General features: G+C 39.5%; 1 protein-coding gene across 5 annotated transcripts in view; it reads right to left on the bottom strand.

The window, feature by feature from the left end:
* Positions 1–18,109, bottom strand: part of MAPRE3 (microtubule associated protein RP/EB family member 3) — a 34,452-nt gene that overhangs the window by 3,527 nt on the left and 12,816 nt on the right. For 2 of the 5 annotated variants that reach the window (XM_081941978.1, XM_081941982.1), the window contains exons 2-5: positions 9,566–9,693; positions 7,499–7,644; positions 4,002–4,203; positions 1,268–1,419 (exon numbers count right to left, since the gene is read on the bottom strand). In XM_081941978.1, coding sequence (XP_081798104.1) covers positions 1,268–1,419; positions 4,002–4,203; positions 7,499–7,644; positions 9,566–9,693 — 628 coding nt within the window. Of the gene's footprint in view, positions 1–1,267; positions 1,420–4,001; positions 4,204–7,498; positions 7,645–9,565; positions 9,694–10,214; positions 10,562–18,109 lie in introns of those variants that run through there. The other 3 variants (XM_081941980.1, XM_081941981.1, XM_081941979.1) reach the window with 3 other exon arrangements.

Genomic DNA, 18,109 nt, shown 5'->3' with positions numbered 1-18,109 from the left:
AATGGAAAACTGCAGACCTCCTGAAGCTGTTGTCATTAATTGTTGTAGCTGATTCCAAATTGTGAAATGGTCAAGAATTCTCCTATGCTCTGATGTGGGGAGTCCAAGCAAAAGGCCTAAACTGAGGAGCTCCCCTGCTATAGTCCTATCGGGCGGACTGAGTTTTTAAAACTGACCTGCCAGAGGCAAAGGGGGCGTGGTCAAGGAAAAAACTCAGTCAGTCCTAGGGCAGTTAGGCTGTGTTAACCCATGCTTGGACTCTCCAAGCAGCGCACAGGAGAACTAAAGCAAACATAAAAGCAGCTAAAATATTATGTCATAATATGACTGATTTATTTGTACATTGCATGCTATGTAAACAAATGTATTTCATTAATTCATATTTGACACGTTGTGTGAGCTCAGCCAAAATTTACCGTGTGCCAATTACTATCTGTATCATGGCTATATAATAGATGTTACAGCCATTTCAAGTGACTGGATAGATTGGAATTTTGAATTATAAAATGGCAGCCAGTGGGAAAGCCTCAGATGGACACAAATAAAAGGTTGATGATTTATGTCTTCTTAGAAATCACTTAGGCAGCAAGATACCAAAATAGTGGGTTTCTGCCAGATCTTTGTACTTCCCTCCATCTAATCTAGGGCATAAAGCTGTTGGGAGAACGAAAAGAGGGCAGAATGAGCTGGAGAACCTTCAATCAAACCCAACCTTTATCAACTTAGTGTCCTATAGATGTATACATATTTGTTTATTTAAATAAATTGGGCACCCAACTCCAGTGGATCCTGGGCAGTGAACAAAACTAGAAGAAGTTAAAAACATAACATCAGATAGGTAGTCCATAATAAAATAATCTGGTAAACAAAAATCAACAAAACAACACAGGGACTTAAACTAATAATAAATATCAGCCCCAGTTCTGGGACCAAAGTCACATTTTCAAAGCTTTACAGAACCCTAGTAGAGAGCATGCCATCCTGGTCTTGTGTATGTGGATGGGTGGGTGGGGGATGTTGCTCCAGAAGGTGGAAGCTTCAACTTTGCTTCAGAGTAATAGATCCTTCTTCAGAGTGTGAACCAGGATGAATTTCCTAAGGAAAAAGCAAGCCTACTTCCACCATACACACCCCAGCAGAGCCAAAAGCAGACCCCCTCCAGTTTGTGAAATGAACAAGATAATAATGAATGCAGGAAAGATCTTTGTAAATATTGGGGTTGCCAAAGGAAGAAATTCTATTTTTTTCCCTCTTCTTCTTGCCCCACCTGTTGGTTAAGCTCCAGGATCTGGGCATCAGCTTCACTGCCCCCATTCCGGGCCAAAGGAGGATTTTTCCGTACAATATTGCTGGGGGTGATGTTCAGTCGGGCTGGGTTCTGTATGTTCTTGGGACCTGTTGGGGAGGTTCTCTGTGGAACTTTATGAAGTTAAAAAGAAGAAGAAGAAGCTTTAGTCTATGTCCTCTCATCAAGGGGCCCACCCACCATTGCTGAGCCAGGCCAAATGAAAGCCCAAGAGATAATGAATGAGTTTATATGCACAGCTAGAGTCCCAGTGCTTTTCTGCTGAGACTTCCTGGACACAGAAAAGACCGCTCAAGACCAGAGTTCTTGGGCTTCATCGTTCCAGAGAAAGACAGACTCTGGAGAAACCAGGTGTTAAGCCTTCCTACTTATGAGCACAATTCAAACAAAGATGGCAGCAGCATAAAGCTACATGCAGCTTTCCCTCAGCCGGTTGCAAAGCCATCCCAGCATGTGCTGCTGCCCTTCTACAGCAAAGCAAGCAAGCCCAGCTGGGGAGAGACATGCAGAACCAGGAGGTAGCCTTTGGACCCCACTCCCTTCTCAAACAGTCAAGATGGGCATCTTTATCACTCTATCTGGCGCCTCTAGTTCAATGTTCCTCAGCCTTGACAACTTTCAGAGTTGAAGTCTACATCTCTGAAAGATGCTAAGGCTGAGGAATACTGTTCTAGTTCTTTCCTGTGGAACTTTCTGCTCTTTGTGGCTTACCTCAGTAAGCAAGTAACTCATCTCCCTCTTGAGCAGGAGATTCAGTTGGAAGAAAGTTAATTATCAGATCCCTCATTGTTCTAGGATCCAATCTGGGTTGATCAACAGGATGACAGGTTTAGTCGGACTTGTGCTGGAGCCCAATCTTAGAAAACTTCTCTCAACCAAAATGTGCGCTTTGGGCTATTCTCTGTGTAGTTATTTATGTGGTGCCTAATTTCGTGTGGCTTTTTAATTGTTTATTGGAGTGTTGATGGCCAACTATTAAGTTGTTGATTGGGGTGTTGATGACCGGCTATTAAAATTACTTAATAGCCAGCCATCAACAACTAAAAAGCCACATGCAATCAGGCAGCACATAAATACTATGCATAGAATAGCCAAAGCACACATTCTGGTTGAGAGAAGTTTTCTAAGATTGGGCTGCAGCATGAGTTTGAAAGCTCAGAAGACTAAACTTCTGGTCCTGGTGACCGACCCAGATTGGATTCTGCAACATTATTCTGGGACACATATATTTGCCTTCATTCTTCATTGTTCTGCTAAATTCTTTCTAAAATTCTATCCATTTTTTCTTTAGCTGATTGCTGATACATCAGAATTGGCTTCAGTAGGAAATCAAAATGAATAGCCCCTCTTGAAATCCAGCAGGAATTTTAATACTAATGTGAAATGAGTTTTTTTTCTGACTTCTATTGAAAGCATGAACTCTGATTAAAACTCCAGAAAGATAAAGGTTCCTAAATAGCTCTGCCAGCAAGCTTTTTGAAGACAACAAGAAGAGAGCTTAAATGCAGATAACCAAGTTTCAGAACTTTTTTTTTTTGTATAAAAGTGGGAAATCTATTGTCCTTCAGATGCTAATAAACTAATTTCCAGGAACCCCAATCAATATGGCCAAGAATGGGGCATGCTAGGAATTACAGGCAGTCCTTGATTTACAACCACAACTGAGCCCAAAATTTCTGTTTGCCAAGTGAGAGAGTTAAGTGAATGTTGCCCATTTTACGACCTTTCTTGCCACAGTTAACTGAATCACTGCCATTTTTAAGTGAACCTGGCTGCAATGATTTGGCTTGTCAGAAGGTTGCAAAAGGCGATCACATGACCCTGGGACACTGCAACAGTCATAACTATGAGTCAGTTGCCAGAAATTTGATTACAAACCATGGGGATGATGCAATGGTTGTAAGAGTGAAAAACGGTCATAGGTCACTTCTTTCAACTAAACAAACTGTTGTAAGTCAAGGACTACCTGTACAGTTCTGTAATCCTTGCCATACAAGTTCCCTGCCCATGCAATAAAACTCTTGGGAACAAATTATCCTCTTCCAGAGTGCAAGAAGGATAGAAACAAAATGGCTAATTGATCAATAATGAGGGCCTCCTCAAACAGCTATCAAATTAAATTTTTGATGTAGGATGTGATGTGATTCTAAGGCTCTGTTGATGATCAGATGAACTTGGATATGGGAGATCTGGATTTATATTACTGATCCCAGGACCCTAATTGACTAGTAGAACAGGAGTGAGCAACAATAATTCTAAGCAGAACGAATCTTTTGCATAGCTTTCTCCTATGAAGGCAAAATCCTAGCAGCAATTTTCTTTTGAAAAAGCATCTATGCTCCATTAGTTTGCCTGGTTATAGTATTTGCTGAGATGAAAGGTTCCACAGTGCAAGGCAGCCAGTCCCCACTAAAATCACATCTGTATGCTGGAATTTGTAAATTTCATGGGAACAAGAATGCAGTGTCTTGTCAATTGGTTTGATCCTTGCTCATCATTTCTACTTTTACCTACTGCCATTCCAAAATCCATGTACTTTCCACTAAGCATATAGCTGTCTCTCAAATCAGTAAGGGTTTGGCTCTTCTCTCCTTCCCTCCCACGGTTACCCAGGAGTTGCCAAGCTGGATGCCATGAAGCTGAGGTCATGCTAGAGGCGGGATCCTGGGGTCCCAACTGTCTCTAGCAACATTACCTGCAGTGCCAATGGGTTTCTTGTGTTTATTGAAGATCTGATCACCTGGGTTTGGAGCGGGTGCCACTTCCTGGCCTTGCCTCGCCAATAGTGGATTGTACTCCTTTCCGTCATAGTTTGCATCAAAGAATTTCTTAAACCATTGAATGAACTCAAAGTTATCTTGGAACTTTCCTTTTACCAACCTCTCCACTGAGATGATCTGTAACAGCAAAAGTCCATGAAAAGTAACATTGTTTGTAAAATTCATACTTCCCTCACTTTTCATTATTTATACAGCACAACATAATTCAGTGGGCCAGAGCATAGGCATACTTGAAGAATGGTCATTGTGTTAGTAAGAAATCCAACACTGCTAATACAGGTGATTTATTTTAATATAACTTTAAAATGGGAAGTTGCTAGTTATTGTAATATATAAATTTGAGTGGGTGTCATAATGGAATTTGCATAATACAAAGCATATTCAAAGTATGCAAGTCGTATGCTTTGTACATGTGTAGTTCCTACATTTAAATACTCTTATTTCTCAACAAACTGTCTCCAGTTATACAGGAACACCATGCATACCCTGAAACTCCAGTAGAGTACGTTACTTTTTCTCTTTGCCTATTGCTGGAGTGGGTGTAATTTTCAAACAGATTAATCACAATTTCTTTGGAATATTAATACCCTACTTTCTTCAAACTTCTCAGTATACAGACTTGGGCTCATTCAACAGTCAGCAATTACATGATTTGTTTTAACTATTTTAATTTACTTATTCTATAATATAGTGTAGATTTTACACTGTAAGCAGATGATGTTCCATTTGAATAAAAAACTGTTATATTTAGTAAACACACTGATCAATAAAAAGCTTCAATTTGTAAAAAGCTGCTAAAGATCTCTGTTTAATTTATGGTGCCTTTCCAAGCATTCTACAAGATCTTTCATGAACTTATATTACACGGCTCTATTAGGGCTAGCAGTTCTGGGATGCAAAAATTCAGATAATCACTGAGTGATAGAGAAATCTTTGCATCCCAGAGTTTAATCATTGTATCATTGAAAAAGGTATGAAATTAAGATGCCCTGGCTACCTGGTTTTCATGAGCTGCACATTTCTTCAAAGACTTAGCAAAAACCATGAACCTTAGCTGCAACTCAGCTTGTTAATCCTTAAAATTAAAATAGGGCCAACTCCTTCCCAGGAACTGGCTACCATGGAGAATAGAATTTGTGATTACATGAGTTTTAGAAATGATCCAGACAAAGGGATTGATATTCCTAAAAGCTTAATATGCCAGGTTGGGATCCTGAGTCTCATGCCCATTTAATTAGACAAGTGACCCATCTGAACCAAGATTTTGCTTACTACTAGGGTAATAGGCTTAATTAGTTTGTGAGAATTATAAGCAAAGGATAACTTAATATCCTGGGCAACTATATCAATCAAAATTTGCCAGATTTGGTGGTAATCTGCATTACCATATATGCATTCTACATATGCTCACCAACTTATCTTGAAACTTTCTACAGCTACAGCAAGGCTTTTCATCAATACCTACCATCATCTTCAGATAGTTCATTTTAGATCCATTCTTCCATTTAGAAGTTCTGGTAAGAGTTAAATATACCAATATTTGCAGCAAAAAGGTAGGTTGTGTGCCTGTTTATATGACACTTCAAGAACCATAATAACTGTCAAGCAACCTGCCCCCCCCCCGATATGGCATATTGTTCCACATAAGGAACAATAACCAGCTAACGTACTAAAATAACTATCCCTAGAAGAAAGTCTTGTGCCAGCCAAACAAAAAGAGGATTGTAACAGTGCAACAGATTCAAACAGTGCATCAAAGCTCTGGAAGTTCTTTGTTGATGTCTATATTCCAAAAGATGGGGAAAAAGCCCTGCATTATCTACAGTACAATATTTAATTTGATTGAAAAGAGTTGCTACAGAAGGAGGGAAAAATAAAATATTTACTGGAGCATATATCTATCTCACAGCTCTAGAGGTGGAATGAACATCAGAAAGGACAAGAATAAAAACGTCTGCTGCTAATAAATCATGTTTTCAAATCATCCCTTAAATTCTGGCATGTTGACTACAGAAAGTACTTTCCCAATTCCAGAAGAAGGCTTTCTTCCAAACAAAGATGACAGAGATTATACCTATCAGTACAAGCTGCAAGTTTCTTAGAATCAGTAGCAGCTCCCTTCTACAGAGTAGAGAACTCTTAGTAGTGTTTTGAGAGGAACAATTTGAGGAAAGATGGAAGGTGAATCCGGAAGCACATGAGATTAAGAAAGGAAGCTAATGCAAAATGGAGTCCAAATATTATAAATTACTGTATAAATAAAGATTAGAGAAAGATAGTTTAAATAGATTTTTAGCATGATAGCATCTTTTTGTTTTATATCAATGTTTGTAAACCATAATTTGAAGTTGGTAGAATGTGTATGGATGAGCATGTATGGGGGAAAAAACCTGCCAGCCTAATAAAAGAAAAGATGGCAAGTGCAACAGACCAGTAGGAATAAAACAAAGAGTTCCTCATCAAAAGCCTCAGAGTGCCAAATCTTCATGGCTCTTTTCAACAAAAGGAAAGTGAGGGATATCCAGATCTTGGATGTGTGTGGGGGGTGTGCGTGTATGTGTGGTGTGTGTGTGGTGTGTGTGTGTGTGTGTGAAGACCTCATTCCAGAAGGCAAGCACTGCTACAAAGAAGGTCTGCTTCTGGGATTTAATTGAAGAAAGACAGAGCTGGCCAACCTTGCAAGGTTGAATTGGCTAGGTAGATACCATGGCAGGTAGGCAGTCCCGCAAGTAGCCAGGCCTTATGCCTTGTGGGGGCCTCATACTGTATTTAACAACCAGCATCTTGAATTACACCTAAAAACAAACTGGCAACCAGCAGCTCACAAAGCAGAGGTGTCATGTGGGCATACCAAGGCATGCCCATTACTTCTCGCATCACTACATTCAGGATCAGTTGAAGCTTAAAGAAAATGTCTCTAACAATGGTGCATTCATTTATTTCCTTGAGCAGGTATTTTGAGAGACAAGGCCAAGATGCCCATTTATTTTGTACATTTATATACCTTGTGCTCTCAAGCAACCAGCTGGCCCACAGCACTTGAGATGCTACTCTGACTCCAGGAATGTATAAAAGCTGCCATTCTGGAGACAGAACATTCATTTTCCCTGGAATGTACCGCATTGGCAATTCCAATTTTGGAAGATTGACTTCTAGAAAACTATGGGACATCAACTATCTATTTCTACATGGAACTGCAAAAAGACATAGTACATTAGTTACTGCACAAGCCAGCCCAGCCCAAAATTTGAAGCAAGAGAAAGAGCAGCTACAGAAGCTATCCACTCTAGTGGTTTAGTCTATCTAACTATTGAAAGGCAGGTCTATTTTAGCCTATGTCGGGGAGCCTCAGCCACACACTGATGATACAAAAAGAAAACTCTTATCTGCCTGCTGTCTAGCAGAAACCCACCTTGTCCACACCCATCTTCTTGAATGCAGCCTGTAACACCTTGAAGTTGTGTATATATTCATGTTCCAATTTGGCCTGAAACTTCACCTTCCTCAAGTGAATGCAGCCAGGGAATAGCATGTCCATGAACTGGCAATAGGCAGCCCCTGTCAAGGACAGAAAGACACACACAAACTAGTTTCCACCCACACCTGCTGCCTCTTACAACTAGGTCAGAATCCTTTCATCTATAACAATTAGATTTTCAACTCTCTTCCTCTTAATTCTAACAAGCACAACCCAGGCTTTTTGAGACCTAGTCAATTTCTTGGGGGGCCAGAGAATTGTCTGGCCAGCAAAAATCCCAGAAAATATAGATAAGAGAAAATGCTCCAGGCATCAACTAGTATGAGCTCACACAGACTATTTTGTGTTTGGTGTATCCAGGCTCAGAATAAAATGGGAAGTTACGTCCCACATTTTAAAAAAAATCCTTACAAAATGAATGGGCTTTAAGCTGTGGAGAAAAAAAATGACTGCATTATCCAGTGATAGGTAGAGATTCTTTCTTTCCTTCTTTCCTATCGGCTGGAGTTAATTGAGGAAATAATACAAGCCAAAAAGGGTTAGCTAAGCTCATGCCGAGAGATGGAAAGAATAATTTTGAACTGCTTCCTCACAGAGAGAAATGCACTTTGGAGATGACAGACATACAGATTTCAAGTATTGCCTGCATTTAATAATACTGTGTTTTTTAATTATGCAGTATTGGAATTAATTGAAAGGAGAAACAGGGAAAGGTACTTCAACTTTTCATCCCCTTAAATGCAATCTCTCTCCCTCCCTCCGCGTTCTCCTCTCTCTCTCTCTCTCTCTCTCTCTCTCTCTCTCTCTCTCTCTCTCTCTCTCTCACACTCTCTCTCTCTCTCTCTCTCTCTCTCTCTCTCTCCCTCCGCTCTCCTCTCTCTCAACAAAACATCACCACCACCCCAATCAAAATCTACATGTTTTATTGGGGAGAATACATCAATTAGATTTGAGAGTGTAGTTATGTGAAGTACATCATTCTCTGCTTCACGCATATACCTAACATGCTAACTAGATTTATACAACATGCTAAGCTAAGCTAAAATGGGTTTGTGTAGTTTGCATTTCAATGTGTTATGGGACCCCATCTATCCATTTTGTATAAATAAAACTATCTAATTAAGCCATATTATGGTTTGTCTAGTTATAGCATGTTATATAGCAATAGTATTTTGTTAACCTAGGCACGGGATTCAGTATGAAGTATCAACCTGAATATTTGTGTTGGACTTTTCTAACTTAGTAATAGCAGGTCCCTATTTTAGTTTCTTCCCTCAACCTTCAGAGAAATGGTAGCCTGAACCCGCATACTGGATATAACACTGAGCTGACAACAAACTGGACATTAAAAAAAAAGATGTAACTTGCCTGATATGTAAGATTGTAGCTATTTTTAAATTTTCTTGTTAGTGGATGATTGTGGTATGTCCTATAAAGTGTATTTGTATATTCTCTGGTGCAGGCTTCCATTCTCAGGAAAGTTTCCAAATGCATATGCATCGTGCATATATATTAAATACTTTGTTCTGCAACTGAACTTTCAAGTTGTGCAACTCAACACCTGTGTTACTCTTTTTACTGAGCTCTACAGGCAGATTGCTAAATGCATACAGTATGCATTATGTGTATTTTAAGTAGTAGTGTAGTTTTAAGGCTTTATGTCATTTTTTTCCTGAATACTGGACAGCAGATACCGCCCCAAGTATTTTCTTTTATACTTAAGGCTAATAGGTCTTGCTGCAAAAATCCAGACTAACACTAGAAGGTGGTAAACACCCCTCCATTATTTTAATTTCTTCTTTGCTACCATTTGGAGATCATCCAGATTTTTTGTACCCCAGATGTGCAAGAGGTATTGCAACAAGCTATAAGCTCAATAAATGAATAAATAAATCCTGCTCTTCCCTGCCAGGGAACATTTAAACTATTATGAACTTGGTTCCAGTGAAAGAGTTTTCCAATAATATGTTTCACTAGAGAGTTTCTTTGCTGTCACAGTACCTGAACAAAGCTGCTCAATCTTGGTGTAGCTGAGCTGTAGAGAGTCATTGACCCATGCTAGCATGTCATGACGACTCAGGTTCTCACTAGTCACAGACGTGGAATACACATTGACGGCCATGCCCCAACTGTAGAAAGAAGGGAAAGCAGGAGTTAATTCATCACAAGGTTACCAGGGAGCAAGTAACTAAAATCCTAAGCTTTGCCACTAAGACAAGCACCTAGTCCCTCAAGTACCTTAATTTGAAATGCCATAGAAAAAAATTGAGATTTTGCCCACACATTTATGCCATGATGCCTCTGCACTAGTCTCTGAGCTTTTCACCTAAGCAAACAAAGAAGCCAGGAAAGGAAAAATAAGTGGCCAGAAGTCTTCCCATCCATGCTATGTCAACTAATATATTGATCCCAAGGGAAAGTTGGAAGAATTTCCTTGCATGTCATTTCACGGTCTTATTTCTTGGCTGTAGCATTTCAAAATCAACCAGAGAAAGAGGTAGTCAGATGCAGATTTGCGTGAGAAGGATCACATCAAGATTCAGAAGCATCATTGAAAGTGCTGTAGAGGCAGGCCAAGGTTTTTTTTTACTACATGTAAAACCCAGATAAAATAAAACAGAAAGATCCCAGCAGTGATCCTAGAACATACCATATGGAAATCAGAACACATAACCACTAAAGGTGAGTTTGTCTGATTCAGTGCAAGTTCTGTTCATCAGACTTACACTTGACCATTCAACATGAAAAGGCTTCTACTCCTCTGCTTTTCATAAAGAAAGCTGCTTCGGTAGATTTGCAAACAACGGCAGATGCATCCCACGGAGTCACACACCTTGGGCCAGCATTGCCCAGTTTTTGTCTGCACACATTAATTGTGCCACCAGAAGGCACTAGTGTGTAGCATGCTGGTCTGCTGGTCACAGGGTATGAATACAATGAGGCTGAAGAGTGCACAGTTGTTCTTTGAGATCAAATATAAGGCATGTTTAGGCTGTCCTGCAGAGTGAAGTAGTAACAGCAGTTAATGTTTAGTGGCTAGAAAAACACAAAGGGTTATTACAGGTGAAAGACCACCCTCTGCCCGCTTATCCCTCTTGAGATTGGCTCAGGTAAACCTATTTATTCACCTATACAGAGGTTCTTACCAGATCTATCTCCAACCACCATGTAGTTCGAGCAAGACCAGTCTAGGAAAGTGATAGCAAATTCCTGGGTGTGTCATAAAGCCTTCCACCTGCTTAGCCAATCAAATGGCAGAATTGACACCTCAGTACTAAACACTCAAAAATAGCAAACAAGTTTCTCTTACTTCTGGAATAGCAATAAATAAATAAATAAAAATCCTAGGAACGGATGTCCATTTCATTAACAAGGGAACACTTCTAAATCTGACAGTAAACTGGAATTCTCTCTTTTGCCATTTCAGATTCCCAATTTCCAAGAATAAATGGAAGTCTTTCTCCAAACTTACAGCAGACTAAACATTACTGGTATCTTGGCTATGCCCCAGTAGAAACAGCTGTCTCTTTGCAGCTACTCCACAAGTCAAGCAGAATAAATAAATGCTGCTTGATCCCATTCCAAGTTTCTACAGAGGCACCATTTCTGTTCTACCCAAGTTGGCAAAATTGGCAAAAAACACTCCATCACATGCAAAAAAGAAGGGGAAAAATGGTCCTTCACTCTTGGGAGCATGGGATTTGAATTTCAGCCATGGGTAACAAGTTTAGGCCTAAGGTCTGCACAGAATGCTTAGCCAAAAACTACTTACCCAAATGCCCCTGGGCAGAGCCTCATTGTAATACGTCCCTCATTCTAACCCCCTTCCTATCTTCACAGGTCAACTATAGACTGCTGGCTTTCCACCGTCATTAGCAGTAACAAGTAATGATCTGGTCCCCCACAAATAGCTTATAGCAGCAGAAAAACAGCAACTTCTTTTCTGGATGACAGTTCATCACATTTTCTAGCAGCTCTTTGGTTATCAAAGTGTAATTTTTTTTTAACCTAAGCCCTTCCCAGAACACAACTGTTTCTATAACCATTCTTGGACAGATACTGTACCTATCACTAAACCTTGAAGGAACGAAGGAGGGGATTCATTAGAATGATAATGAACTTTATTTTTTTACATGATAAAAAAGTAAGCACATGATGTAATGAAAAGTTGATCCCTGTCACTGTTTTGGAAATAGTTCAACAAATATTCTCACACTGTCATGCAGCAAGAGAAATTGACCTCAGCATGTTTGGTTTGGGGACCGTAAGAGAGAGACCATGGTCATAGGAGTACTAATGGCATTAGGATAAACATCCAAAACAGATTCCAAAAAAAGTGCTGAAATGTGGGAAAACAGAAACCGTATTGTAATGTCTCAAAAGAAGTACATTTGCTGTTGTTGCATCTGTCAAACATAAAGTGTGGTGGAGCAGTATTTAACACAAACGGGATTCTCATTCCTCGGTGGCCTAGTGGTGAAGAAACTCCCACTTGGAAGATTGAGAGTTCAATTTTAGGTAGTGGCAGATGCTTCGCTCGTAGGGCACACAAAAAAATTATCTGCTGCAAACTCCGTGTGGTGGTGTCAGGAAGGGTATCAAAAAGTATGAGTGCAAGGCACTGACTGCACTTGAAATGTATAATCAATTACTTTAGACACATGCAAAACATCTCTGTCCAGCATTGGCCAGTGGCAATCAATAAAGTACATTTGATCTTCTAGCCAAGACTTTAAAGGTAAAGGTTTCCTTGCACTTATGTGCTAGTCGTTCCCAACTCTAGGGGGCGGTGCTCATCTCCATTTCAAAGCCGAAGAGCCAGCGCTGTTCGAAGATTTCTCTGTGGTCATATGGCCGGCATGTCTAAACACTGAAGGCGCACGGAACACTGTTACCTTCCCACCAAAGGTGGTCCCTATTTTTCTACTTGCATTTTTACGTGCTTTCGAGCTGCTAGGTTGGCAGAAGCTGGGACAAATAACGGAAGCTCACTCCGTTATGCGGTGCTAGGGATTCAAACTGCCAACCTTCTGATCGACAAGCTCAGCGTCTTCTGAGCCACTGCATCCCTAGCCAAGACTTTAAGCAACCTCATAAAGTAGGAAAACCTGATTCTTTTAATACACCAACAAAATTCTTAGAACCTTTCTTGCTTCTATATACCTGCACTAATTGATTGACTGATTCTGTGCCATCGGTATTAACTCTTCAGCAACCATATAAACAGACCTCCTCTATGTTTACATTGATTCATGCGCTCTTTTTTCTTTAAAATTCTCACTTTCAATACAATACAATACAATACAATACAATACAATAGTAGAGTTGGAAGGGACCTTGGAGGTCTTCTAGTCCAACCCCCTGCCTAGGCAGGAAACCCTATTTCCTTTTTAATGGTCTCATCAATTTCATCCAATCACAACTGACATACCCACTCTCATCTTACATTACAGAGTTGGCAAAAGCAAATGTGTATACATTGCCATTTTCATTTATTTCGACAAATAGTCTTTTCTCAGAGCAGATATTAACTTCTCTATCCACCATTTTTCGGTCAATGTTTCTATTTCTTAAAAGTGTTCTACCAAGTTATAGAAATGTATCTACTTGCTGCACTTATTTGTTGTTCATAAATTGCAGTAAGTTATTCCCATAAAACATAACTATCTTGGTTGTTGTTGTTATAATACTTCTCAGATCCATACTGACTGTTGCAACAGTTAATCGATTTAATATTCATTGCAAATGATTTGGGTTTTCAGCCAGCAAAAAGACATTGTCAGTGCAAAAAAGAACATATCCATTTACATTCCCCACCAATATATAGTCCTAACACCACCACAAATATTCCTCATAAATTAGGAGAGGGGATGCACATAATATTCTAAACATCCTGCTTACAGGTTTATCTAAATATAAAGATATGATGAACCGTCTGCTTTATTTTTTAAATCACAACTATCCTAGGATAGTAGTGGGCCTTGAGTTTTGATTTATTGTTGATTGGTTTTTTTACTATATGTAAGCCTTTTTACACTCAGTGCCTAGCTCATAATTAAAACGTCACAGACTTCCGTGGTCCTGTGATTGCTATACATGATGGGTTTCTACAAACAAAATCAATAGGGATGTGGCAGAAGGTCACAAATGGCAGCCATGTGATATCCTCACTTAACAACCCATGGAGATTTGCTTAATGATGGTGACTGGAAGCGGCAGAATTTCCATTGCTAAGCAGTGCGGTCACATGACATCACCCTTAACAATTGCATTGCTTAGCAATGGAAATATCAGTCCCAATTACCATAATTAAGTGAGGGCCTACCTGTATATAGAATTGGTGTTTCTTGTAAGGGCAAACTCCAAACACAAGCTGGCTTGCAATAAAAGAAAGCCACTGGCTAAGTCCATAGTACATGCCTACCATCACCATGCTTTAAGAGCTCATTCTAGAAATGATGTTATGTCACATAATATAAGACAACAGTTTTCACACATCTAATGGTTGACATAGATGAAGGGATACCAAGGAAAAGCAGAAAACAGAGGCAAAAGAATCTTAAAGACAGCTGCTGTGATGAAAATAATTTTATGAACACTTTACAACTATTTGCAATCCTGCAGTACTGTAATATACAATGTGATCCGAACTTCCTCTGCATCCTATCAGTACATTAGCAGATTCTGATTAAACTATACCTAACAATGTACGATATCTTAATGTTACTGAACACACTGCATCAATATTGATTCAGTCAATACTTTCCTTGTTGAAAAGGGTAGGTGAAGCCCTACCATAATCTTGGGGTGAGGGTAGAGTAAACTGAATAAATGAGGTGGCAATCAGGTGTGAATTTAAGATGGTTTCATTGATCAGTCAGGTTCTTCTAGGGTGCTTAAAAACAGCAGAGATATATCTCTTTCTGACAGTATTTTTCTGCAACTGGAATTTGGCAGCATCAGCAGAATAATATATCAGGTGAAACAAACTACAATGATTCGTAACACAAGCCCGTCTGTTTCCTGCAAGTGATTCTAGGAGAAGAGCAGCAGTTTGGGAGAGTTCAACCCAAGCTTTTCCACAGCAGGAGAATAAAGCCAGGGGAAATCACTAGGGGATAATTACTACAATATAAACAATTCCCTGGGAACCATTATCTAGCCTGCAAAAGGCTTAGTGTACTTCCACAGAATGCCATTATGCAAAAAGGAAGCACAGTTTCGTTTTCACACAGCGTCACCATTATTTCCCGGTTAAATAGATTCAGTACAAAACATTCTAAATCTGGTAAAATACAGGCTATTGTAAAAAAAAAATGGAGGAAGCAATATTAAGTATGAGGGGTCCTTGGTGTTCTGTGAGCTTGATTTTTTTTATTGAAGGTGTTTCATTACCCAAACTAGTATAGCACTGATGATGTTATCTACTTTGGGTAATGTAACATTTGCAAGAAAATAACCGAGCTCAGAGAGCACCAAGAACTCCTCATTTCAACCTGAACTACAAATGCTCTCCTTTATTAGTATTAGTATGTTCACTGCCTGGAGTTATTTGTAAAAATAATGAAGGCAGGATACATACAAATAAATAATGTACAAAACTATCCATATATGTTCACATATGTCCTAAATTATATTAGATGCAATCCAAGATTTGCACTTGTGTATGCCCACTAAAATGAGATGGAGGCAACTCAGAAAAGAACTTTGCAAGAGGTTACCTATTAACTACCGTATTGCATGTATAAGAAACTTCCTTTCAATTTTGTCTTCTGCTCTGTAAGTCTTGGCAGTGAAAATTCACCATGCAACCTTAACTTATTGTACTGGGAAAGGGATTAGGGGGGGGGAATCAAACATGAATTGTATTTTCTTGAGCAATTTTAACAGTTTAAATAGTTACATGTTGCACTGAACGAGTCACATAGCATACAAGCTTAAGAACATTACAAGTATTGTAGGCACTTGTGCAGTCTTTTAGGTTCCAATGAGAAATACTACAAATTGACACAGCTGTTTGCTGGAGTTTTTTTTTTATTTGAAAGGAGGTGGCTTACTCTGGAGTCTTTTGCAGATGAGACTATTTTGGAACTTGAGCAAAATATTCAGGCATAGTTGGCTGTCCTTTAGGATAATAGCACAATCTTTCAAAACAGAAGGAAGAAAGGAAAGAGATTCCTTTTGCTCTGTGTGTATACCTACACACACACATATATATACAAGCAGACACACACACACATGGGAATGCTACTTTTAAAAAAGCAGATTTTGACAGGAACCTTTAGAGATGTTATTATACAAGGACTCAATTGAAGAGAAAGAGGAGAGGTTGGAAATTGCGGATGAAATGCATTAAACAGTTTAGCATCAATTACATAAGTTGGCAAAAGCAAATATGTTGATAATGAATAACAATGATACAACTAGTCTTTGCTTAATGGCTGGCTGGGTGCATAATGACTATTTGAAGTTATGGCCTCAGAAGCATATTGCCCGCACACTCCTGCAGTCATGTGATCGTGATCAGGTTGCTTGGAAATTTGTGTGCATTTACAACCAATTGCCAAGTGCCCTGCAATCATATGATCATCCCTTAACTTTCTCTGACAGCCTCCCCAGAAAGTCAATGGGGAAGCCAGCAGGGTTGCAAGCTGCTGCTACCTGCCAAGAGTTCTCCCCCCTTCTCATTTCTGGTGGCTGGCAGAAAGAACTCCTACCTATCCATGCCTGCTTGGATCTCTGCAACCAAAATCCAAGCAATCCAAGATAAATAATCCCAAAATATTCTCTTATTTGATGGTGTTCATGAAAGGAGTAAAACCTGTAACATATCTCTATCAAAAGCTCAAGGTGATTTTTAAAGTGGACATTTTAGAAATTTTCAATAATGCCCCATCAATAATTTCATTTCTTTTAAAATATTTTAATGGTATCAACCGACCTAAGGTTAAAGGTGATTTATCTAAAAATGTATTCAAAAGATATTGGACATCTCCAAAAATGAACTTCGGAAGACATCAGATTTTCTTTGTTGGAGATATAAAAATTTGGGGTTTCATTAACCCAGATGATATGGAATTTAAAAACAGATAAAAACAATTTCCTTAAAATAATTTAAAAAAAATAGAAAGGACAATTAGAATACATCCTTTAAAATATAGAATTTTTATTCAAAGTCTTTACATAAAGACAAATATATGCAACCTTCAAAATAACATGCAAATTAAATGTTTATTATAGTATACAATACACAATAGCAGAGGTGGAAGGGACCTTGGAGGTCTTCTAGACCAAACCCCTGCCTAGGAAGGAAACCCTATACCGTTTCAGACAAATGGCTATCCAACATCTTCTTAAAAGACTAAAGCATATTTTCATCATTACAAAATCAATATCTTAGATCAGGGGTGTCCAAACTTGGGAACTTTAAGACTTGTGGACTTCAATTCCCAGAATTCCCCAGCCAGGCTGGCTTGGGAATTCTGGGAATTGAAGTCCACAAGTCTTAAAGTTCCCAAGTTTGGACACCCCTGATCTAAGATGCTTCTTCTCTCTATTATGAACTATTTAAAAATTACCACAGACTATTTACTAACAAGTTAGACATGACTAATCTTTACAAATGCTCTAAAGCCAGTATCAGTGCCAAAACAGCGCCATCTAATGAAAATCATAGACTACGCAAAGATGCTGTTAAAGGGCTCTTGTAAGGATTATTTTTCACGCTGATAAAAGAATTAGCAGTTATCAAAACAATGAACAGATGTATAATGTTTCTCTTTCATAAAAGAATCCAGAGTAGAAGAAGCAAATGACACTATTTAAAACCTATTCTAGTTAACACTTTAGGAGAAAATAGGCATTAACATCTGTGCTGGATTATGAAAATTTTAAACTAATTAAATTAAAGCCCATTAATTTGCTAAACATCACAGTGGAGATGTTAGGATGTCTGACTAAGACTTGGGTGATCCAAATGCAAATGCTCTCAGCCCCAGAAGCTCACTGGGTGATTCTGGACCAGTCACTTCCCAGCACGCTACTTCACAGTATGATTATAGGTCCATGAGGGTGAACCTGTGGCAGGCATGGCACTCGGAGCCATTTCTGAGGGCACACAAGGCGTTGCCCTGTCAGCTCTAGCGTGCATGCGCATGCTGGCCAGCTGATTTCGGCCTTGATTTTCAGCCGTTTTGCCCTCCGGAGACAACCCAATGCGTCTCCGGAGGGCGAAAAACAACCCAACGCGCAAACTGGAAGTTCGGGAACCGACTTACAGTTTGTGTGTTGAGCTGTTTTTCGCCCTCCGGAGGGTGACAAACAGCCCAACGCGCAAACTGGAAGTCCGAAAACTGGCCGTTTCTGGCCTTTGGAGGGCCTCGGGGGGGGGGGGGGGGGTCACTCTCCCCAGGCTCCTAGAAAGGGTCTGGAGCCTGGAGAAGGCATAAAACGGGTCTACCATGCCAAAAGTGGTGGGGGGAGGAGGGCAGGGGTTCAGGTATGCATGCACGGAGGTTGGGCGCATAGAATTATGGGTGTGGGCAC

This window comes from Natrix helvetica, assembly GCF_964273705.1.
Source record: "Natrix helvetica genome assembly, chromosome: 2".
Lineage (NCBI taxonomy): Eukaryota > Metazoa > Chordata > Lepidosauria > Squamata > Natricidae > Natrix > Natrix helvetica.
Note: the sequence above shows the minus strand (reverse complement) of the source record. Positions and strands in the feature narration are given on the sequence as shown.